Below are 25,882 nucleotides of genomic sequence, written 5' to 3'. Positions count from 1 at the left end.
CCAATAAAAGGTATTTTTAATTGCAGTTTCATAAAGGTATAGTTGCCATACTAATGTTTTTATGTGATTAAAGACAACAAAACTGTGCAGATATGAGAGCTTCTTCACCATAAGTATCAGAATATCAGAAGCAATCTCTTACTAGATTGCAGAAGTAGCTTAATGTTTATAAATCTCTTTTTTTGAGTATGATGAGTTAATGTTGATCTGTGCAGGTCTGATCTGAATTGAGTTATCCTGATTGATACCACATGAGAATGACACATCATTTCTTTAATTCATTTTATCCCAGGCGTCCAGTGTTTATGCATTTTACAACTTACCTTTAATCTAGCTAAACAAAAACATCAGTGGTTTCTTATGTAGTTTTATTCATGAGTTCCAGTTTCATGATCAACCTCTTACATTTTTTAATTCTTAAGATGTATTGAGGGTTCATGATTCCTCTCGGGTTTAGCTGTGGTTAGCAGGAGTTAATCGCATTTTAGTCCTATTGCAGCTAAGTCTTAGAGAGTTTATGGATCTAAAGCTTCATCTTCCTGATTGTAGGCTTCTCTGCTGGGGTCTTTGCTTGGAAAGACCTGGAAGAGGAAGCCTCATACCCACGTGCTTGCTTTTCTCCTAGCTAGCTGATGAGCAAGCAGTAGACTATGCAAACTAGTTGTATCTGAGATGACAGAAGAGGAACCAGTCTCAGACCTGTAAGATAAACAATAAGCTTGAATAGCCCTTGGGAGGGCATACTTCAAGGTTGCTTTTATGGAGAGTACACTTTCTGGAAAGTTATTATTAATAAGTAGTAGTAAGATACTAAAAAGCCACTCAGGGAGCTACACGTGGGGAGAGGAAATGCTGGTGTGTCATGTATCTTGGACCTGCAAGAGGGGAAGGAGAAGAGAATAAAATCATGCTTAGCGAATAGAAGAGCAGAGATCAGGAAAGGTGAAAAAAAGATATCACTGATCTTTAAAATAGCATGTGAGGACTGTCAGTGGAAGGTTTACCTTGTGCCTTGATCTTCTAGAAAAAATATGTCAGAAATCAAGTGACAACAAGAGACAGTAGCTCATGCTGGTTTTGTGTTGGTTTCTGAACCATGAGCAGCGATAGAAGCCGAGGAAACAGTTCCCCCAGCCTCAGAAGAGGTGATACCAACTTAACAGAAGAAACTTCCACATAAGTCTGCCAGAGCTGAAGATGTCACCTGAGCTAGAGAATGCCATTTCTTTTATGTGCTCTTTGAAATGTCTTATCTGATGTGAGAATTGAGACGGGTAGCGTACTTTTTTTCCAAATATACAACAAAGGCAGCACATCGCAGGGAATGCTTGCTTTGTGCAGTTTCCTGTTAATATTATTATGGATACGTTTGGATTTAAGCCCTGGAAGATGAAAACAAAGGTTGTTTTGAGGGTTCCATTGATCTTAAAATATCATTTTAATCAATATGAAAATAGTTTTGTAACAATTTATTCAGTTATTCCCCTTAACATAACTTCGGATATATCAGTACCCTCCTTCTTGCTAGCTTTTGACTGCTTTAAAAGTTGTCATAAACAACATGGTGGTTGTAGACTACAAGACCTGATTGTTCCTGAAGAAATATCTCATGATTTTTATCCAAGGATGGTGGTGTCTTTTTGCCAGTAATTATCATCTCAGGAAGTGATGTCATGCTGAAACTACTGACTTCTACAACTTCTAAGATGCTGCAAATCAGATTGAGGGTTACAAATGTTGCTTTCATGGTCCTATAGTAGGATTGGTAGATGGCACCCATTTATGCTAAGATGAATGTTTGCAGTAGCATTGAATTTTTTATCACTGCGGTTTGGCAGAGTTGATGTTTTACCTGATGCACAGATCTCAAATTATCTGTCCAGCATAGGATAAACCAGTATTTAACCTGCTCTCACTTGTATAACACTGTGGTCATCGCTAAGCTTTTGATAAAGTATCTGTGTTGTTGGTACAAGAAGTTTTCCCATGTTAGAATGGGGGAGATGCTACCTAGCTGTCTTGAGTAATCTATTAAAATATAAATACTTTATCTGTGATTCTGACATCAGATAAATAGCCAGTTCAAATAATAAAGATGCTTGGAGTAGGAAATGTTGTCCATCTGAATAGGTTGTGCAAGTGTGATCTTTATGAGTCACTGAATTATTTTAGTGATTATCACTGGGGAATGGGAAGGTAAATAATTCAGTATTAATGTACTGAGCTGTCAGGGATAGCATGTACCTGTTTATGCACTTCCCTGTAGATGTCCTTGGCTAGTCAGTTTTGCATGTGGCAGCTCTCAGACCATAGCTCCTGATCTATGGTTTGGAGTTACATCTGCGTGCTTAGGACAGTTGCTGCTTAGCCCAATGGTTCTAATCTTCCTGTTAACTTCGCCTCTCATGGGACAGCTCATACTATGTGCATGCAAATACTAGGATGGGAGTTCTGCCTGTGGCTGGTGCAGATTATCTGCAAGCCTGATCTGTTTCTATTATATCAATTTTATGCTGTTGTCTAGAAGTGTATCAGGGCATCATAGAATATTATAGAATGAGTTGGAAGGGGCCCATAAGGATCATGGAATTCAACTTGTCTTTGGGAGAATAGATTACTTACGTGGATAAGAATATTTGTTCAGAAAATGGAGGATTTCATTTAGGAAAATAATAGCAAACATCATCTTGTGCTTTCTAGTAATAATTAAGAGTGACATTTTAGGTTGGTTTTGTAATGTTTTGCTCCCTTTATGAATTTCCAGAACTACAGGAACAATTAACTGTTCAAACATATTCTACAACTTTATTAATATAAATTTATTTTATTAATAATAATTAGTTTGGTAATACATGATTTGGTATTGGAAGGTGCCTTTTCAAAAATCATGCTTTCATGCTCTTTTAATGAAGAAAATTCTTCAGACTGGTGAAACAAGATATGGACTATCACTTTTCTCTTGTCAGTGTGTCTTACATCATCAGAATGTAATCTGTAAATAACCAACAGACTTTCTTTGCTGTTTGTTCTGGCCAATTTTGGCTTTGAGATCTGTGAAGTAGGAATGTGAATTACTTAAGACAGCTTACAGGGTGACTTTGTATTTTAACATTGGTAGAATAGCTGTCATATTTTATTAGAAAAACTCCATTGCAAAACCACTTTGCTAAAAGTTACAAGTGAGAGCTTAGGGAGTGAAATGGGGTTGTTGTATGCAAATGAACAGATTCTTACTCAGGAAGAGGTAGAGTCATTAAAATAACCAATTGTAGTGGATGAAACAAAAATATATCCTCTCTTGAGTGACCAGAGAAAGGCAGTATGCAACAGAAACCCCTCAACACTGTCAGAAATTTTTCATTCCCTTTCCTTTTGGAAAGTGTTGGCGCAGTAGCTAGTAGGTTACCTCGACTGCATGTTTGTCTTCGGCAGAAATATTCTGGAAGAAACCAGCAGTTGTTTGGAGGGATAGTATGTTAACAGCCTCGCCAAGAAATACACCCTCTCACTGTTAGTCTGCTTACTGTCATGTTAAAAACTCAGCTTGATAAGCTCCATCTCAGAGTTCTTGTTAAGCTCTTGGGAACAGTCCAAGGAGATGGCCTTTCCTTCCACAATCTGTTCTGGGTCATATGTGTTGATGAAATTCTGGTGTGCTGGAGTTAAAAGATCAGTCCTCAGACGTCTAGTTGACCTGTTTGGATTACGAAGAGGTGGTCTCCGGAGCTTTCTTGCTCCGCTGCATTCTCTGTGTATTCTGCATTAAAGAGCCATGCTTTTCCCATTTCTTCAGAAGTCAAGTGTAGCGTTCAGAAACTTTCAGCCTTGGAACTCTTCAATTTTTCTGCGATTATTCTATCTCCATTCCTGAAGAGGTAAGAAAGGGGGAGGGCACAATGGCACATAACCAATAAGCGAAAGAAGGTGGGTTGTTTGAATTTCTTTTTTTTTTTTTTTTTTTAAATATGAACTCTTCCTTTTAAACAGCTGTTAAGACAAAGAGAGTTTTCCATCTTTGGTAGTTCTCCTCCCACATGGTTTTCTACAGATTTTAGAACTGCAGTATACCTGTGTAACAAAGCTACAGCTAACATGTGAAAACAAGTGTGCAGATTTTAGTGCTTGAGAGAATGAATGCTAAAGACAACACAAAAAACTTCTTAATTTTTCAAAAGAAAACACTCATGTACGTGATGACATGAATAGGCCTGACATTCATCACTGAAACTCAGATTACTGTTGAGGTTGCTTGCTAGTTCTAGATGGGATAGTGTTTTGTGGAATATAAGCAACAGGAAGGAAATTGTTTTATAGGTACAGAATATGTAGATATAGAACAGCATCAGGTGGCTTGATATTTGTATATTGTTGTTTGCACTGGATTCCTAGAGGTGGGTGACTTTGTAGATTTAATAATCAATTTGTTAGCTCGTTCAGTTTCCTTGTTTTTCAGTGTTGAGTCATTTGCTATGCAGTTATGATGAACCTAAAGAAAAAGACTTATGTACACTGAATAATAGTAAAAAAAGGATGAGCTCATGCACTTTATTTTCATTCTTTAGGGTGGCAGATCAATCAGAAATGTATGCTGCAGAAGAACAATATGACAAAAAATATATTTGAAAAGAGGAAAATGGAGACAGTTATTGCTGATGAAGGCCTACAGCTTAAATGAACGTATCTGTTCCAGACACTGTACTCTTGAGAAAGCTGTCTATCTTTCCCAATACATAGGGAATGGAGAATAGGTGTCCTGGTTTTATTACCCAAAGGTATTTTGATGGCTGTGTCCCATATAAGGGAAAGAGAACTAAGTTTGTTTCTTATATACAGGTAGAGATAAGATTAGATACAGAGAAGAAAGGTTAGTTTAAAAAAATTGCAGATTTATAATTGTTGAGGATAATATACTAAGTATATACTTCTGGTGAAAGATTAAAATCCTAATTCAAAATAACAAAAAGTACATCAGCCTGTATATGACAACAACAATGTTTAATTGCATATATTTGGTTCTGAAACATCTACCTTAGCATCAGTCAGATATGCTTCTCAAATTAAGAAGCATAGCTCATTAAAAGAAAATAAACTGGAATGTTTCCGTGCAGCTAGCTTAATATTAATGATGTGCACAAGAGAAAAACATCACCTTACATTTTGTGTGTGCAGTTATGAAGAAGGTAGACACTTCCCTGCAATATTTTGCTTTCACATGGTTGGTCTGTCTTTTCTTTTCCTCATGTTTGGAAGACTCCTGATTTTATTAAATGCAGAACAGACTCGGTTCCCTTTTGCAAGTGAGAATGACTCAAAGCCCTCAGTGCTTCACCGGGTGTGTTCAACTTCTGAAGAGTCAGGGTGAAAACCACTTCCTTTGTCTAGTTACTGATTTCAGCTGAGCAAAGAAAAAAGGGAAAATAGAATTACAACTTGCTATGTAGAGTTTGCTGTGTGTATTTCCACAGTCTTTGGAACTGCTTTTGTGACTAGATTTGTGAGGTGTTTTCAAAAGCTTTTTCCACATATACATGAACCTGCTTATCTGTTACTTTGCTGCTAAGGGGACTTCTGTCAGGTTAGACCTCGTTTGGGTTCTAAACTGGGGTCTCTTAGGAAAGCCAGATTTCTTGGCTTTCTTGGGAGCTATGAAGCCAAGGAAATGTGTCTGATCCCACAGTAAGTGCATCCCTTCAGTGGTGAAAAGCGCTACAACTGAGGACAATGCGTGATACTTAACTTGTCTTTTGAAGTGTCTTGCTGACTGGGCTTTGTTTTTCTCATCATTGTCACTCATTGCAGTTGTCTTCTTATGTGTTACAGAACAGGAGCAAACGCCTGGAGAAAGTCCATGTTGTTCTTGGGAATAAATCCTGTGATTTGGATTCACTCATTTCTACTCTGGCCTATGCCTACTTTCTAGACAAGGTAATGGAAAAAATGGACTGAGTGGTCTTAACTCATTTGTTCCAGGTTGTTACAGACGTCTTATTCTTAAGTCAATTAAAACATACTGTAAAAACATTGTTCTTGACAATGATTTTTGTCATAATCAGAGATGAGATTTTTAAACAGAAACAATCTACATTTCTTTCCATACAAAAATTAATGAGTGGGTATTAGGTGGCTTATTCAATAGCAGCAAAAGATCACCCCTGTACATCATTCTTTCTCCTTTCTCCTTCCCAGTTTCCTGGTGATTCTATAGGAGGCAAACAGAGACAGAAGAACAGGAAAAAAAACAAAAGATGTTTTCTAAAAAAAATTAAATAAAAGGCGGGGGGGGGGGAAAATCAGACTGTTTCTAATTGCTCACTCTGTTAAACACCTCCCTAATAAAAAACAGGTCTTGTTTTATGCAACTCTGACAAATGCACACCTGCGTTACAGGTCAGTCCTCCTGATGTTCTTTGCTTACCCGTGTTGAACATACCAAGAAGAGATTTTAGCTACTTCACAGAGACAAGATTTATATTGGAGGAGCTGAATATCCCGGAGTCATTCCATATCTTCCGAGATGAAATCAATTTACACCAGCTGAATGCTGAAGGGAAATTGTCTTTAACACTTGTAAACAGCAACATGCTGACAAGGTATTGCATTGTATGTACAACAAGACGGGTTATGCGGGTTTGAGCTATTTTAAAAATTGTATTTTACATTTTTTCTGCATTAATATTGGTATTACTATGTTAACACAGACAAAAAAAAAAAAGGAAGTTAAAATATATTTTGTCTCCCATTATGTCCAATAAATGTAACAAACTAAATAGTCATCTTTCTATCACTTTTAATGGAACTCCCTTTTTCAAGGACCTTGTATTTCCACACAGCTTAGATATTTTAATTCAGTGTAAATAGTCTGGAAGTTTCCTGTGACCAGTAAATAAGAGATCAGATTTTTTTCCTGCTTCTTAGTTAGCTTTCACTAAAGGCATTAAGACTCTCACACTGATTTGGAGATGGCCAGCACACTTGCATATGTGCTTTTAAGGTGGCTGATAGATTATTGCAGTCCTTACAAACTACAGCATTTTCCTCAAAATGTTCTCCGTGCCAGAGGCTCAGGGTTGCTCTGTGGAAGACCATAGTCCATATACCCATCCTTAAGAAGGAATATTTACAAGCCCATAGTGAATCTTTTATAGAGAGCCTCTTTATAATGGTCTGCCTGTCTTGCCCAGAGTGAAGGATGCTGTTTACCTCCAACTGTCTTTGGAACTTCATTTAACATAAGTAATACCCTGTTGTGCTATGGCCCCATCCTACTCTGAGGGGTTTGTAGATTACAATAAAAGTAGGTGAAAATCTAAAATAAGAAATATGCGTAAATCTCATAGCAATTGATTCTTTTAACTGCAGTCAGCTCAGTACATAATTCACTTTTTCAGAGTAAAAATTACCCATAAGATTTGCTTTTTATTTATTACTGTCCCTTGCTATGTTTCTTCCTTCTAAAGAATTATGATTAGCGTTTTATATTATTAAATATAGTTTGGCTTTGTTATTGTTATTATAAGCAAAACATAAAGTGTCTAAATGCAAAAAAAAAAAAGATCTTTTGTAAGTTTTCAAAATATTAAATGGGGAAAATCCCAAATCTCCCCCATATAAAGAGTGATACTTTCAGTACAGGTAGAAATATTTTTTAAAAACTACTAATTTTTGAAGATTTTGTTAATGGAAATGTAAACATTTAGGTCTTAGTACTTAGTGATGTATCAAGGAATAAAACCACAGTGAACATTTAATTAAAAAAAATTACAGTTTTAGGAATTCATTGTGACATTCTTTGGCTTTATAGCAGACTTCAAGTAGCAATAACAATAGTGTTAATAGTCCAGAATTTTGAAAAATTTTTGCACTGTTTTACTGGGTTGTCGAAGCAGCTAGAAAGAAAAATATATATAATTTTTAAATTTGCTTGATAGTGAGGATAAAAGTTTGGAATCAGCTGTTGTCAAAGTCATCAATCCAGATGAGCAATGTGACGGCAGCCTGGAGTTACAAGCGTCTTCTTCCTCTTTAGTAGTAAAAGAGATTCTTCAAGAGGCACCAGAGTTAATCACTCAGCAACTGGCTTATCTCCTCAGAGGTGAGAGATTACTCTTTATATTAAATACTGAAAGGTTTAATGGAGTGTTTCTGAATCTGCTCATGCAGAAAGAGTGTGATCCATTCTTTGGTTAACAATCCCTTTAAAGACCACGGGAAGCTTCATAAAAGAAGCAGGGAGTAAAGAGTTTGTTAAAGAGTAACATTATATTGAATATTAAAAATGTGCATTTAAAAATAGGCATGAGAGGTCTTTGCTGTATCACTAGACAAGAATATTAAATGGAGCTGTCGACACACCAGCTGGGTAGCTGGAAAAGCTGTGCAGTTCGTCGATTCCAGGGGCTGTGCAGTGCCGCCAGTTCAGCTCTGCCTGCCTGTGGACAACAATATGGATTGGAATCTAATATTTACACGTTAAAGCTTCTCCCAATGGCAGTACCTTTTTATAGAATGATGTTTTAACGGCGTAATGTGAAACTTTTACTGTTTAAAGATGCTGTAACCAAGTCTTCATTGCGCTCTCCTTTTCTTTTGTGTTGTATGCCCAGTAGAGTACTAAGGATGGGGCTTCAACAGTCAGAATTATTTTCATTTCTGTCTTCATAAGTCATCATTTGTATTGGTTTCCTCAGTTTATTTGCTGCAGCAGAACTCTTCAATTGGAAATAAAACTGGGATTGAAAAGAACTGATTGCTGCTTTTAAGTTATTTACTGAATTTTAATAGTGTTTAATGAATTTTAAAGGTTTTAGGTTTTAATTGATGTGCAACTGTTAAATGCCCTTTTAAGAAATTAGTGTGGGCATGTTTAATGAGGATTATGAAAGTTGCCTACACTTAGATTTCAGAAGCTACTGGAGTCTTGGCTTGTCATCGTACTCATCACTGTGATAACTAATGTAATGAGCATGTTATAAGAAATTACAAAAGGTAATTTTTTTTTTATGTTTCCATAGAAGAAGCATTAACAGTAACACAGCATTTAGCCTGCTCTTTTAGTATCTTTCCATGCTAATAAGCTCTAGTGAACCTGCCATGAAATATTTTTGTAAGCTCCAAATTTCTGTTTAGTAGCTATCCAGGAATCTAGGCAAATGACCAAGCATAATAATTTATTTTGGAGGCAGAACCAACAAAGACTTTTGGGGATCTCTCAGGATACCTGTTTGCGGGTGGAAAGAGTCAGGAGGCAGTGCTCTGAATAATGAACAAGAACATGTTCAAGTACTATACATGGTTGTAAGTGTCTGTATGTTTTGGCTCTCTAGTCTGTATCCAAATTAAAATAAGGTGCTTTTATTAGAGAAATATTGAAAGTGTTTGCATTAGAGGTAGCACTTCCAGTTTTGAGGGAGATAGTAGCTAAATTTTTATTAAAAATTAGTAACTTCATTTTAATTATTGTGCTTGGTAGCGCATATTTGAGGAACTTAGTGGATATAGGAGTCCCTGCATACCTTCTTTTGCATGGTATGAGAAGTGATTGACAAAGCCTAAACAACAAAACACAGCTGCGTTTGTGATGGTGCTTTTCTACTTCTCCCAGCAATGCTGTTTTGTATGTATAGAAGGCTAAGCAATACAGTGAGTCGTCTTGTGGGTCTCTTAAAATAAGTAAAGTTTTTCAGTACTTAAGAGCCTTCCATTGCAAATTCAGAAGAGTCAGTGAATCCCATTACTGGTTTTGATAAGATAAAAAAAAAATCCTATATGTAAAGGTATGTAGATGGGAGATCAAACTACAAGCAGTCTGAAAATAAAAGATCAAATACAACCTACCCAAGTCTAGCTTTTGTGTTTCTGTGTATATATTACAGCCTTTTGTCAAAGTCCTTGGCCATAAAGTATAGCTTTTGAAATTCTCCTCACCTATGAGCATAAGAAATAAAGGGACCACATATCCTGGTCTGGAAGGAGGGGTGGCTGCTTCATTCTCACTACCAGTGAATGCCTGTGTAGAGGCTCACAGGATGTCCCCTCTCTCTGGTGGCACTCCACTGGCCTAGAGCCAATGAAAAGGTCCTACTGGGCTTTTCCCACTTTGTTGTATTGCTTCCAGTGTAAATCTGTATATTGTTACTATATATAAATTTCGGGGGAAGTTCAGAACAGAAGGCCAAAATGGAAGTCAAAGTGCTAAGCATTAGTGTTGGTTTTATTTTCATAAAACAGCTGAGAGATCCTAACATCTGAGCCTCTGAGCTGGGAATGCATCTTTTATTTTCTGGCTTTCCTGTGAATATTTTGGTAGAAGACTTGTAAGATAATACAAGTATCTCATGTTTTGATAATTATCACATAGTGGCTGTGACAGCTTCTTTTGTTTCCTCTTTTTGAAATTTATTTTTTTCTCACAGTCTGTTAGCAATTTTTTTTTATTTTAATAACAAAGGCAGATGTTTATTACCTGCCATATTTTAACTTTGAACAAACTTCACCTACTCTTCTGTGTTTTCTTTTAAAAAAAAAAAAAAAGGTCAAGAGAAAAGACTTTTCCTGTGAAACTGAGCATTATGGATTTAGGCAGTTTAATATTTAAGGACTTTTTTCAGCTGAATGCTTTCCTGGTATCTGTGTCTCCCCATCAGACATGTTATAAGTTAATTCTACCTTTGGGCTTTGAATAGAGCCTGCTTAGAGAGGCAGAGTGTTGTACAGCCATATTTGCCTTAAGTTAGAGCTTGTGCTGTCCCTGGATTTGTGCCAGAAGCAAACAATTATAGAACCTGCCAGAGTCTTGGGCCTGTATTATTTTATTTCCCCAGAGATGTTTACAAGGCGACTGTTGCCAAACTCAAGATCCATTAAACTGCTGAATCATTACATTTTCTGTTGCAGCCAGCTGGCAAGGATGTGATTCCAAGCACTCACTGTCAGGTACCTTGGGTCAGTGCACTCTCAAAAATGCCTCCTTATGTTTATTTGTATAAGGCCTTGAAGGATGCCACAAGGTGCAGACTGCAACATGTAAATAGAGACAGATTTACAGCAAGAGCATCAGCAATTTTTTTTATGTGAATCTGCTTTTGCTAGTTATGAGCTGCATAGTTGAGGTCTTTTCATGCCCTGTTGGGGCAGTCTGACTTTCAGAAGAGAAGATTAGTTTGTTATTCTAGCCACCCAGACAAATGTTAAGAAATGCCCTTTTAAGGACTTCGGGAATAATGCCAATTTTTTTTTTTTGTTCTATCTTGTACATTGATCAGATGATTCACATGCTCCCTAATTGATGCATCCTTAATAGATATGCCAGAAAGAAAGGAGCATTTTGAACTGCACCAAATGCTGCACTTATTTGGACTGATACTTTTGTTTTTATTTATGGAAACAGTTTTCTTGGAGGCAATGCTTCCCTCCTCCTGCCCCTTCACCCCCAAATTACATTTTATTCCAGCTTTGTGACTGTCCTGTTAATTACAATGAAGACTGCTTGCTTGGGTCTGCTCTACATTTTTTGGTTTGTGGGTTTTTTTGGGGGTGAGGAGTGTTGAAGTATACTTCCCGTGAGGGACTGTTGATTTTCCCCTTTTCCCTCTCCTTTATTTTTCCAGGTCATGGAACAAAACCTCGACAGGAGAAATGCCTATATTTTCATTGTACTGTTTCTCTCAGCCATAAACTTATAATTCAGGAGATGCTTGTGCTGTTCTTAATGTTTTCCCAAAACGACTTCTGCCTTCATTAGATCATGTTTAATATTAATGCACAGCAATTGCTTTTGGCAAAACTAGTGTTCCACTTCCAAACTGCTTTGCAAAAAAGAAGAAAATGCACATTTTTTAAGAGTCCTAGCCTATTTTCTAGTGACCTCTCCTTTGGAAAAAAATATCTGTAATGTAGTTTGATGTACACAAGAAATAATATTGAATCTTGTATTATCTATTATATTTTTTTTTTCCTATGCTTGTCAGCAGACAGAGCAGCCTCCATTATGCTTTCAGAAACCCTCAGGGAGTTACACCAGCACTCAGTAAAATCTGCAGGAGATTTCTGAGCCCATGTATCTCTTTTACAGCAGGTACTTACAAGAGAGCACATGACTAAATGGACTACTGACCTTTGACCAAGCAAAAGTACCTTAAGTGAACTGTTTTTCTAAACTACCTGGAATCTTAACCCTCACAGAGATGCTGAGGATGCTGGGGAGAGAAGACATGTGCCTTTCTTTGCTGCTGATGAGCACAGTATTAAAGAATGAAGGAAGAATAAATGTTGATCTTGGGGCTTGCTGACACCCTATTAATTTGAGAAGGATCCTTTTCTTGCTTTCATCCTAGTAGAAAAGTTAGCAGTTGCAAGCACGACAGTATTGCTGTGACAAGTGGGAAAAATAGCCTTTTAAAAATCTTTCTAAGATGTCTGCTTATGATGAGGCATTATTTCAGGCTGACTGCATTTCATTCTTGTATTAAGTGATAAACCCCATAATGTCTAAATTTGCTTTGCTCTTTGAAGATGTCACCCTGATCAAACTATGCAAAGGGATTGACCCTGAGATGAAATGAGCAGTGAAAGGCAAAGTCTTCTAGTTAGATCCTGCAGTATAGTGCATGTCTAAACACATTCTGATTTTCCAGCTTTACTGTAACATCTGTGTCCTGCCAAAGGTGAGATTAAATCCGAGATGGCCTTACTGTTGAAGAAACCGAGAATTTGTCACACATGTGAAAGCAAGAGACAAATGCACACTGGTACCTGTAGAAATGCGTGGTAGGCTGCCATAGTATGTCCTAGGCAATCTTTTCATCCCTTTTGATTAGGGAATAGATAAATAATGTAAGAGTTTCCTTCCACCAATCCATGTGTTTAGGAGAATTAAGCTAGTTTTATTGGCATGAGCAATGCTGCTGCAACACTCTAGCAGAACTGCTTTGATGTGAGAGAAATCCATGTATTATTTTAGCAAACAGATACTTATGACTTGTGGTGCTGCATAGCTGCTGTGGTTCAGGCACTTGTTAAAATCACAGCCAGACACCAACCTGGCTGCTAGAACCTGTCTTGGTGTAACCACAGCTTTCTGCTGCCAGCTCTATTTCCTGCAGTTGGAGAGATATGAGACTCTTCCTCTTCGTTCAACTCCTTTCCTGTCTTGCCTCCCAATACGCTTTTGCTTGGCTCTAGAAGGGTTGGGCTACATCAGCCCTGGAGCTAGTCAGTTTAATTTGGTGGCCCAACCCTGAACTTTACAGTAGAAACTGCCTGTGCTGGATGGGGACATTACCTGTTTGAAATACTGATGTTGAAAAAAGGTTAGTTAAATAATCTATTTAATTTCATTGTAATAGTTTGGGAATTTCTGTGAGAAACAGGAAAAAATACTTTTGCTTAAATTCTGAGACTCAGAAACTGCCTTCATTTCACTGTTTCTGTATGGTTGAGCTTTTATTATGTTTTGGGAAGGACACAGTTCTGTATTTGTCTTATAGCTTAGTTGGAATCTAGGACTGACTGGATAAAAACTGTGGTGTAGTTATTGCTCTATTCACAATCAATGCTGTAATTAGGCTTGAATGATTTGTGGTATATGGAGTTAAAATGAATCAGAAGTTGCTGACTTGACACCAAACCCACTACGTAGTAGTTATTCCTGTATAATTAGGCAGACAACGAAGCTCACGTCATGTTGACTTCAAAACTGATGAGCTTGATTGGATACAACTCACACCTCTCATTTACTGCATTTTCCAGTATGTTTGTGTTAAGATTTTCTCTTCTTGGTCTTCCCCAAATACTCTCCCCTCCGAAGGACACACAGCTGCGGTAAATGTTTGACACATCGTGTGTCTGAGGACCTATGCAGATGGACAGACTACCTAGCTCATCCTAGTGCTGCTGGGAGGCTGTATGGAAAATGCTACAGTCTCCCTGCAGCAGGTAATTGTATGATGAATTTGAGCATGCATTATAGGTCCAGTACTTTCTGCTGGAGTCTCCATTTCCTTTGTGTCTGCACGAGGAATTTCCCTGTCTGCTCCTGGAGGAAGAAAAAAAGGGTGCTGAAAAAGCAGAAGATTGCTATTGCTAAAATAATTCATGCAGCCTGGTCCCTGAGCTGCCATTTATCCAGGTGCAGCTCTGTGCTGATTGGAAGTGTGCTGTGGGCTAAGTCATTCTGCTCACCACCCTTCCCAAAGTATGGACAAAAATATGTGGCACAGGCATTGTTATCTGGTTAGAGGTGGCAACAACGAAGGAATATTGTTAGATGAATTATCCTGGAGGCTGCTGATTGAGAAACTTGCATCATATAAAAGGGATGGAAAAATACGCCTTGCTAATATATATAGATATCTTGGGTGCTTTATATTTCAGTTATTTACCTGTAGACATCTGAAATCTGCTTGCTGTGGAGCCATGTTTTGTGTACCTAAATTTACAAATGTCAGTCTGGGTCAGTATACGTGATTTTCATGCAGCATGTATTTCTTTAGTATTTTTAATACTATCAAATAGAGCAGGAGCATTATCTTAAAGTGATGGTAGGACTGACATAAAGAAAGGGACACTGAGAGTTAAAAGAATATTGACAGTTACAATATCTGTAACAGAAGCACAGAATGGAATTTCATGTATGTGAATTTCCAGAAATTAATATCTGGTGGGGAACACCTTTTGGCTTGTTAAGCATTACTTATTATTTAATCCATACAGGATTTGTACAATAAGGAGGTGTGTACTTAGCATGGCAAGATTGTTTTGTGTTGCAAGTGCTTTATGAATTTTGAAGAAATGCTTTTTGTTATTTTATGTGATGACAGTGTAGGAGAAAAATAGATACATACTAGATATTTGGGTCCTAGTCAATCTAGTGAGAGTGAGGATGGCTGTGTCCAAGTTTTTTTGTTTCCCCTCTTGGCTCTGTGCTAAAGCGTAAACATTTTGGCTTACGGTAACTATCTTATACTATTGTACTGATTTGCTCATTGACCTAGCATGATGCAATGGAATCATGCACTTGTTTGAAACCCCTGTGCACAGTACAGTAATAAATAATTTCAGTGCTGAAGTATAAGATTTTATTACCCTTCATTTAGTCTGAATAATTGGAAGCAAAGGCTGTCTTCAGGTATATTAATAAATGGTATCCCAGTCTACAGGGAATGAAAGGGTGACTTTAAACCTTGAACCATCAGGAATGTTTCACATCCAGGATGGAATGTATGCAGCACATAGTTGTCTGAAAAGACATCAAACTCATCTCTGTATTGTAAAAGCACGCCAATTATGGTTAAGCTATTTATTGGATTATGTTTCTCTTGAAGTTTAAAATTGAACGCATCATTTTGTTTGGCTGAATGTGCTGTGCTTTTTTGGTGTGTTCATTGATGAGGAATTAGCCAGAGTCAGTTACGCCAAAATGACCAATGACTTGAAGATCATCTGATCCAACCCCTGTCCCATGGGCAGGGACATCTTTCACTAGACCAGGTTGCTCCAAGCCCCATCCAGCCTGACCTTGAACACTTCCAGGGATGGGGCATCCACAGCTTCTCTGGGAAACCTGTTCCTGTGCCTCACCACTCTCATTGTAAAGAATTTCTTCCTTATGTCCATTGTAGCAGTTAGTTGACGCTTCTGTAGAAGGAAGGTTGGCAATGTGGATTTACTGTTTTCAAGCATACCAACACTTGGTCTAATGGTTAAAGAGCCCTGGTGTCCCACTGCTTGCTAGGGGCCACGGCGCAGAGCTGTGTTAGATGTGCAGAAGCATGCTGCACGCTGTGGCAGCACTGGGACCAGCCAGTTAGCTGTATCGTAGGCGCTGACAAGCCACCCAGTTCAGATTTTAGAAACTGCCTTGATGTTAGGAGGATGTTTCTGTTTGAAAAGCATTCAATATCTAATTCAGTGAACTCGTCAGTGGAAACAACCTCCAAGAAGGAAAGGGCTTGGGTGGCGATAGAGTAAGCATTCTTGTTTCTGTAGTACCTCTTTGCTGTTTATAGGAGGCATTGATTTTTGTCTTTCAATGTTTCAGGAAGCATTCTCTTCAAATGCATGTCTTTGGAGGCTGACAGAATTGCTGAGCAGCAGGAGAAAGTACTGTCAATCCTAGAGGAAAAGTTTCCAGATCTTCCCCCACGAGAGGAAATAATCTCTGTTCTCCAGGAGACTCAGTTTAACCCACAAGGTAGTGCAACTTGCTTCTATTTTTCAGACCATTTACAAATTTAGTTATGTAACTGTACCAATATATTGGCTCATTGTGTGTGGTGAAAATAGTTGCAGCATGCTATCTTCATTGACAGTTACATGTACTATATTTAATTTTAAATTAAGTGGCTTACATTCTGAATCATGGAATTGTGATTTCTCTTGAGGAACTACTGAACTCTTAAATAATCTTGTATTGCTTTTACAGCTATAGTAAACATTAATTTATTGCATATACTGCTTTTATGAGTGTTTGTTACTCAAGAATTTGTGTTGATGAAATACAGGGGCATAATCAACGTGTCAGCCCACATGCAGCAATTTTGCTGCAATTGTCTACATGGTGTGGGAGTGGATTTTATCTTCTGAACCTTCCCAGATTTATCAAGGGCTGTGTACAGTTGAAGTGAATTTGACTTCAGACTAAGATTAAGGAAGCAGTGGGAAAACTGCAGTTCTTTCATTTTCTTCTGCTAGAAATAGCTGGACACAGTTGTCATTTTTTTCAGTGATCAAAAGTGGAAATGTTTGAACCCAAAATTTGGTAGCAGGCTTTTGAAGGGATGCTCTGAAAGCCTGAAGAAAATTGTTGCAGTAACTCTCACATTTTTTTACTTTGTTAAATGGCATTTGCTACGAAGTTGTTACCAAAGAGTGAGTATTGAATTACTGAAGTATTTCTTTGTTAGATACATCAGGTATGCACAGGGTCCATGCAGACTCGTAGTTTTTTTTACCGTTCTCTATCCACCCATCTGCAGAATCCTCTCATCTGAATTCAGACCATCAGCCTGAGATGGCTGCCATAGCTGGTAGTGAAGGACAGAGTTTGAGGTGCTGCTTCCTTTGCTCTTTCTTTCAGTGAGGTCGTAAGCTAAACTAGTTCAGGGCTATAAATCTTCACATAGTTCCCTGAAGTTCCTCCAGACATTAGTCAAGGAATCACAGTTCAGAAATTAATTGAATGCAGCATGGATTGGAGAGACCCAGGTGGCTTTTATGGACCTCAGTTCTTAGTTCTGCCAGTTGCCTGGGAAGATGGTTTAGCAATGTTTGTCATGTACTTGGCACATGAAGTTTCCCATAATATCCAATGCAAAACTTAGACAAGTAGATATGATGGATTCAGTCTGCATGGCACTGGTTGACAGTCATTTTTATATACCACATGAGGAGGGCAATGCCATACACTCTTTTTTTTTTTTTTTTGTCTCAAAGCTGCTGTTTGCTGTGTATTAAAAGGTACATACTTAGCTCTGCATATATTCATGTGGCATTTGTATTTGTAAAGTGGTGTTGAGTTTCTGAAGTCCTCTGAAGGCACTAACCTCTGCTGAATATTTTACCTCATGTACCTGTTATTTCAGGCAGTATTAGGACAATTCAGCAAAAAAGTTCTCAGTTTCATGCAGAAATAATGATTTATTGGTCTGAATTCATGAATTCGTTTTTTATTTGAGGCACAGTGGGCTGTAGCCCACCAGAAACGCTACAGGTTGCCTACAAATATTTTTTAAAAGACAGATGCATAAATATAATAAATATGTGAACATTAGCCAGTTCATCTTGTCATTAGATTGAATGCAGTACTGGACTCTATACAGGAACAGTAATGAGAGCATTCATTTCTTTGGCTTAAGTTGGTATTTGGCTCCCTCTCAAAAATCAGCCATGCACACACAGTTTGGATGTTATGCTGCTAAGCCTTAAAAGTCTGTGGACCTTTTAATTGCCACCCTACACTGAAGTAAGTGGCTTGCAGCTTTCTTTATATAGACATTTGGCTATCATGTCTGTATTTTTGATCGCGTGATGTGACCATGTTCCTATACATGATATATATTTATTTAGACAATCCTTACAGCATTTTAGACAGACATGTCCCATTAGAGAAACTCAGTCACGTGGATTTTCAATACATTGTACTTAAACATATGAACATGTCTGGCCGCAATGTGAAGCAATTCCATTTTTACACTGTTGTTTCTGATGATAATATGTGCTTTTCTTTCTATGGTACATAAACATCTAGTTAGTTCATTCACCACTTGATGTACATAAGAAAAATCCATTGATGTTGGTATCAATTTGTGAGGAAGGTCAGAAAGGTTGAATGACTTTGTGTTTACAGGATATCCTAAGTGCTTTGCTTCTGAATATTTTATAAACACCATAGTTTTCCACATGTGCTTTTCACGATATTACTCATTCCAGAAGTGTTTCATGTTAGTGATTTCATATTTGACCATGGGGATAGTCTACCTATACACTTACCATCAACTGGAGTTCAGTTCACTTAAAAAAATGTGAGCATTCGCACAACTTCATGGTGGGAGACTTAATTCTTCATCCTTTGCTTCCCCCCTGCCCATTTAAATATCTTCCTTGATTAAAAAATTAAGCATTGGAATATTAATGTTGGTTTTAATTTTCTCATAGCATGTCCTAAAATACAGAAGGCTCAACATTAGGGTCTAAGCTGTGTTTTTAATTTATGTTGCTGCATCTGGTCAGCATATCATCTGTAGATATTTGTAGGTATTGAAATTCCTTTCTGTTCTCAAACAGGTGTAAGTATTGAGGAGGTTATGCTGAAGGATCTCAAGGAGATTTCCGATGGAGAAATCAAAGTAGCAATTAGCACTGTGTTCATGACACTGGAGGTAAGAGGAAACCTAAACAACATAGTTGGTAAACAGCCCTATTGCATATGGAGACGGTTCTTTAACAAAGATTTTTCTCAAGATTATATATGAGCAGAATTTTCAGTGATTTAATTAACTTTGAGAGAAGCAGTAACTGTTTGTAGTCTGACTTACATTATTATGCATCTGACTATTCCTTCCTGTTAGTCTGCACCATGGCGTGTTAAAACAATGGCATCAGCAAATTGCAGCCTTTGGGTGAATTAAAGGTGTGAGCTTTCTGTTGTACTTCAGTAGGTGGTTACTAACTAGGACTTTGTCCTACCTTTCACTTACAGCATGGCACTGTATATATATAAAGCCACTCTAACACTCTCTCAGCTTTTTGAGAGGAGGGGATATTCTTTTATGCCTTCTATAAACCTGGATTGAAACTGTAATGAAGGGTGTCCATTGCCACATTGCCTAAATGAAAATGTTGGTAGAAAGAAAAGGACCTTGATGGGGCAGAACTTCCTAGAATTTTGATCTTTTGGATCAAAACTGTAGATTTGTCTTTATGAGTATCCCTGAGACAGCCTGAAAGTGTCTGCTTGGATTTTCTTTCTCGACCAGTCCCAAACATTTTGTAATTGCTTAAGGAAAACTCTCGTGTAGTGTGTTTTGTATCATTGTTTGTATTGGGTTTGTGAGATGATTTGTGTTATGGATATCAATAGCTATTTACCTTGACCTGAAGTAGACATAAATGTTACTGGCTATTATGTAAAAATATTAATTAAAAAATAGTAATGTTTAGAACAAGTATGACATGGCAATATTACTTCTGATGGAAGTTTGCGTACTGATATACTGATTAATAATAAAAATAACTAGATTGAAGAAAATCTCAACCACAAAGGAGACCCTTTTACATCGTATATATTTGCAATTTACAATCTCACCATTTGCCTGAAGGTCACCCATACAAAAGTATTTGATGTGCTGTTGTGGCTTAAGCCAGCAGGCAGCTACACAGCTATTCACTCACTGCCCCCACAGAGGGATAGGGAAGAGAGTTGGAAAAAAAGGTAAAACTCATGGGTTGAGATAAAGACAACTTAATAGGACAGAAAAGAAAGGGAAAATAATAATAATGATAAAAGAATATACAAAACAAACGATGCACAATGCAACTGCTCACCCGCCACTGACCGATGCCCAGCCAGTTCCCCAGCAGCGGACCCTCAGCCAGCTTTTCCCCTGGTTTATAAGCTGAGCATGACGTCATATGGTATGGGATATCCCTCTGGTCAGTTAGGGTCAGCTGTCCCAGCCATGTCCCTTCCCAACTTCTTGTGCACCCCCAGCCTACTCGCTGGTGGGGTGGGGTGAGGAGCAGAAAAGGCCTTGACTCTGTGTAAGCACTGCTCAGCAGTAACTAAAACATCCCTGTGTTATCAACATTATTCTCATCCTAAATCCAAAACGCAGCACTGTACCAGCTACTAGAAAGAAAATTAACTCTATCCCAGCTGAAACCAGGACACATGCAAAAGAAGTTGTCATCTACTACTTTTGCATTTTACTTTAATCAAAACTTTTTTTTACCTCAAGTGTACTTAAAAAATCACTTGAATAGTTCTTCCCTGTGTATATCCTACGGGATTTCTTACAACATGTCTTTTGTGATGCATTTTGCAAAAAATAAGGTGCTTCTGTGCTTGAAGAAGTTTGTGGTGCAATCCAGCTAATAATTATCCATAGATTTCTACTTGCATACTAAAATATACAAAGCAAATTGGGTAGCAAAGCTTCAAGAAATGAAGCAGAATCTGTTAGTTTCTTGGTTAGCTTCACAGTGTCAAGCAATCTTTACTAGCCACCAAACCTGCACTGTTTCGTGAACCTTAATTTTGCTCCTGAAAATTAGGGCAAGGTTGGGAGGAAAGGGGATTGGGGAAAGAGTATTGTAAGATAAATCCCCCAAAGAAGAAATGAGATTTTAAAAAATACTTAATAAAATCTTCCTCTTCTTTTGTTTTAAATCTTCCCTTTTATTCTGTCAGTTTCAGTGAATGGTGGACACACAGGGCTAGTAATTAGGACCTAGGTTTAGCATTACATTTTCTTTTTACTTATTTTCCTTTTAATCTTGTTTAATATTAATAGACTACGTAGAATGCAGGCCTTGCACTCCACAGATCTAAGCTCCAGCTAAATGTGTGTGAACTCACCTTTACTACTCTACATACTCAAATTTATCATAACCTAAAATTTGTCTTCCTTTTGGCTGCAACTCACAAATTGAATTTGGCAACAGTAGGTTTTCATAGTCCTAAAAGCAGGCAAATTTTCAAACTCTTTTCAGTGACTGTAACATCTGATGCTGATATACTTTGTTCAAGGAGTGTCAAGATCTGGTGGTCAAGTAGTGAATATTTTGTGTTTTTCTTAGGACATATCTAGTGGCCATTGTGAAAGAAAAAGGAGATTCTGTTGCATGTAAAAAGAACAAACCAATCAGTGTTTTACTGATATGAGATGGTTTTTAATCCCAATCTGTTAAGTAATTTTATTACTAGCATTTTTTATGGTACTTTTCTGGAAGTTACAGGTATCTGCCTTCACTTTTTGTTCTCTTTTATTCTGCTGTGAATAGTTTGCTTCAGAAAGAGCTAATTTTTCAGGGATGTAACTGCTTTTTTTTCTAGTTACAATGTTTTGCAAAGTCACACTTTGTACTAAAAGGACTTTAAATTTCACAGTTGGGATGGAGATCAGTTTTGCGTTTGATGCATTGTTCCTCTTTGTTTAGACATTTTCTGAACTCCCTGATTTACAGTGCTTGACCAGTACAAGACCTTTTTTACTTGCTCTTATTAGAGCCAGGGATGATAAGGTCTGCACAATGGTGAAGGAGATGGCTTGTAATAACATTCTGCACTAATTATTTCACCCAGTATCAGAAACATAATACATATAAGGGAATTATAGACAAAACTCTCCAGACCTGTCTGTTCAGTTTAGAATAAAGTTATGAACTCAGACTACACAAACTTTAATCACTTCAGGATTTTCTCAGCAACAATAATGGTAATGTTATCCATCCTCAAAGTGCTTTACAGATATTACCTGGTTAAACATTAAGGGAACATGAAGAACAGGCTTGGCTTTGTGGTAGATGTTGAATCTCTAATGTGTTTGCTTCTTCAGAAATGTCACAAGGTCAATTTTTTTTGTTTTTAAATCAACAGGTATGCAAAAATATCTTTCATTAAAGTGCTTTCTATAGGCTTGATTATTTGCTTTGGTTCAATGGTCTACCGTGTAGGTGATACTGCTAAGAACAAAGATGATCATTGTATGATTATAGTTGGGTAAAGCTGTTTGCAAGCATGCATCCCCTCTGCATTGGATATGTATCACGAAGAGTGGAAGTGTTGCAGCTCAACACTCAAGCTCTGATTTCAGTCAGAGTTTCATAATAGTAAAGATAGACATCAGTAAGTCTGGTATTCTAACAAATGTCACACCTCAGTAGCACATACCCCAGTGATTCTAAGCTTTCCTTGTTTCTGTTTTTATGGCAAGTTTTATAGATCCTTATTGAAAGTAGATTCTGAAAAAAATTCTCTGTTCTTGAAAGGGTTGATGCTCTTTTTAGCAAAGTCTTGACCTGGAGCTAAGTTCCTTTCCCTTCTCTACTGCTGATTTCCTATATTGAATAACTAAATTGTTTCCTCAGTTTCCCTTCTGTCAATAAGGATATTTTTTCTTTAATAAATGTGCTGTGAATATAAATTAGTTGAAGCTTGTGTTAGATATCTTGCTATAAAACCTCATTTTATTAGTATTGATACAGATTTCCTAGTATCTGTGGGATTGTTTTCTAAGTTCTGTACTTTATAAGGAAGGAAATTATGGTAACTAATAAGTTAGCAATTGTAAGTTATACATAAATACTTCTAGTACTACTGCATAGCAGTACTCAGACATGTAGGACACATGCAGGTGAATTCCTGCTCTCCAGTTTCTCCTGAAGAAAGACATGAGTGCAAAAATAGTAGTGCAATTGATCTCAGCACTTTATTTGTATGTACATACTGATATCAATCAACAGTGTGTGATTTACAGCCATTATCTGTTGGCTTACTAGTTGTCAACTGACTGATTTTTAAGGGTCTTGATAAAAGCGAATCTTGCAGATTAGAGGAACAGACAGTGTTGTCATTAGTGATAAGGGCAGGGAAGGCATTTCATATGGATGTGTTTAGGTTTCTATAAGTGTTTATATGCAGCTTTGCGTTGCATGTGCCTTTGGATCTGGGCTTCCTGGATTTAGGTGGCATTAAAGCTAAAAGTTGAAATCAGACCTGTGTCTCCAGTGACTGGCTGCCAGCACGTATGCTACTTGGATTTCACATGCATAGCAGCGTTTTTCAAGAGTGACAAAAGAGAACTGACAGTGCCCAGACCACAGTTATTTTTGTTGCCTTTGCCAGAAAGTTTCCCCAAGTCATAATAATGATTACTCATAGGATATTGTAGCAAAATTCAGTGCATGCATTACAGTTAATTTCTGTTACATTATGTTATACCCTGAGAGTATATTTTGCTTGTTCTCTGCTGGAATTCTCTTGGAAATGAGAAATATCTTCTCAATGTGACTTTTTGTGAAAGTAATTTTTTTCCTGAGAAAGGAATACTTGCTTTGTAAACTGAACTCTATTCTCTGCTAAGTCTAGTGCACCAGAACAAACCAGGTTTCATGAGTGTTCAGTTTAGTTCAAATGGCTCATGATATTGTAGCTTAATAACATTTGTTGGACTAAGTCCTTAATCTTTTGATTCATGAGAATATATTCTAACTGCTCACAGAACTTGCAGTAATTTAGGAAGATAGAAAATGAAGTTTCTCCAGGGAGAAACAGGGCAGTCAGTTGAAAACAAGGCAAATACTCTATGATTGTCTGCTGTTGACTATTGCAGGCAAGGGAATACATGCATTCTGAAGGCTGACCGATCTGTTGAGGTTCTTGTTCATGTTTTTGGCCATGGTATCTGAATACTTCATAAAGACAGTTTCCAGGTTGTAGAGGTGGTGTAATCTTTTAATATTGTAAGGTTGGAGCCACCTCTATGGGGGTGCCAACCATGCCAACCAAGAGGTTTAGAGATAATGTCAGAGCCTTGATGCAGGCTGCTGTCACCGGTGTTGTTGCCCCAAGAAAGTGACGTGCAAGTTCATGCTGGCACAGTGAGCTTGACTGTCCTTAGGTAGCATCTAGTAGCCCAAATGAGTTGAGGATGGTACCAAGGGAAAGTTCTGGCTCTCGCAACAACTTTCATCTTTGTGGCTCGTCGTCTCAGAGAAACTCACAGTGGCTGTTCTGGCAACAGTAACTTAGGAAATTTAGAAATGTTTGGGCACACAGTGAATCTGCTTCCTAATGAAGAAATAGTCTGATCTTAGATAGACGGTTTAATTTTCAGGCTTTTTTGTGGTAGTAATATGGCATGCAACTACGTTACTAATTTGGACAATTTTATTTGTGTATTATGAAAAGTGATGCTTTTAATACTTCTGTAAAGCAGATGAATCTCTCTCAGCTGGAGCGTGTCAAACAAGTGCTAGGTAGACTATTGCACACAGTTAAGTGAGATTACAACATGTTTGTTTCAAGCTTTGAACTTTTGTTGTCTGTCTAATGACTGGACCATAGTTATGTATTTGGGAACTTTTTTCTTGCAGTATAAATATAAACATATTTTAAATGACATCAGATTGGTCCATGAATTTGTTTTTAATGCTAAAAACAAAACAAGAAGAAAACCCCAAGTAAACATGTTAACATTTAATCTTCCAGTAATGGAATTGGAAACAAAATTCTCAGCAACTTACAATAGCAATGCTATTCAGAGATATTTTTCTGATGCCTGTTGTGAGAAGTTAGGGTATGTAAAATAAATGATGTATGCAGCTGTAGGAATGCGACTTTTGCAGACTACCTTATGTCTAAGGAACATTAAACATAGGGTTCTCGTTTAGCAAATAAATAACCATTCATTTCAATGGCTGCATAGTCTGGACTTTTGTGCATATTTTTGCAAAGATGAGAAGAGGCCATTAGGGATTTAATATAAAATAAATCGCCAAGGGGTCTTCTTGTAGTCCTAGTCTTTCTGCCACATGGTGTGTCACTAATGTGCATAAATGGGCTTAAATGAATTTGTTATCTGTATTACATTTGCAGTATGTATATATTTATATATTATTTTTTAATTGTGTTTAAAAATAAAACATTAAATACATCATTTCTGAGAGTTGAAAACATACCATTTGTAAATAAATCAACCTTAATTAAGGTCTTAAAATGTCAGTGTGTGAGATCTGCCTGTAGGAAAATGCATAACATATATAGTACACAAAGCTTGAACATACTTTAATTTGCTTTTTTAGAAGTATTAGGAGGGTTAAGTCATCACCTTATAGGACTGAGTAATGCAGCCAAACGTGCATTAATGTAAATACCATACTCGTATTTAAATGTGTTCTGGAGGACGGTAGCTGTTCTGTTGATGCCTCAGGTCAGCTGAAGTACCCCAGTTGTAATGAGTACAGCCCAAGGTGTGGAGAGCTGAGGCAGACCTGCTGAATTCTCTGTTGTAGTTAGTTACTCCTCTCTAAAGGTATGAAAGAAACTTGTGGGGAGAACCTTAGACTTTAAGTGCGTCCTAATTACGTGAAATCAAATGGCAGCAAACCCAACATTGATTACAGTGATTATCAGGATTGCTTACAGTTTTAAAATCAAGACCAGATCCCTTCCAGAAGATGATGTGAGGGTGATATGAGCTAAAGTTCCCCTACTCAGTGAGATGTTTCTGCATAAAGTCATGCAGGATGTGAGGCAAGGTGTTCATTATGGTCCCTTGCGATGTGAGAAAAATGTAAACTTGTAAAACTGGCCAAGACCATAATATTTATCAATCAGTCCAATTCAGCCTGTGCTTAAATCATTAAATAATAATTTATTCAACTG

General features: G+C 37.5%; 1 protein-coding gene across 1 annotated transcript in view; it reads left to right on the top strand.

Moving 5' to 3' along the window:
- Positions 1-25,882, top strand: part of PRUNE2 (prune homolog 2 with BCH domain) — a 141,984-nt gene that overhangs the window by 29,254 nt on the left and 86,848 nt on the right. Inside the window, exons 2-6 of the mRNA XM_075727093.1 lie at positions 5,821-5,925; positions 6,388-6,590; positions 7,929-8,092; positions 16,037-16,189; positions 18,781-18,875. Coding sequence (XP_075583208.1) covers positions 5,821-5,925; positions 6,388-6,590; positions 7,929-8,092; positions 16,037-16,189; positions 18,781-18,875 — 720 coding nt within the window. The remainder of the gene's footprint in view (positions 1-5,820; positions 5,926-6,387; positions 6,591-7,928; positions 8,093-16,036; positions 16,190-18,780; positions 18,876-25,882) is intronic.

This window comes from Pelecanus crispus, chromosome Z (genome assembly GCF_030463565.1).
Source record: "Pelecanus crispus isolate bPelCri1 chromosome Z, bPelCri1.pri, whole genome shotgun sequence".
Taxonomy (NCBI): Eukaryota; Metazoa; Chordata; class Aves; order Pelecaniformes; family Pelecanidae; genus Pelecanus; species Pelecanus crispus.
The sequence above is the reverse complement of the archived record's forward strand: the minus strand, read 5'-3'. Positions and strand labels throughout refer to the sequence as shown.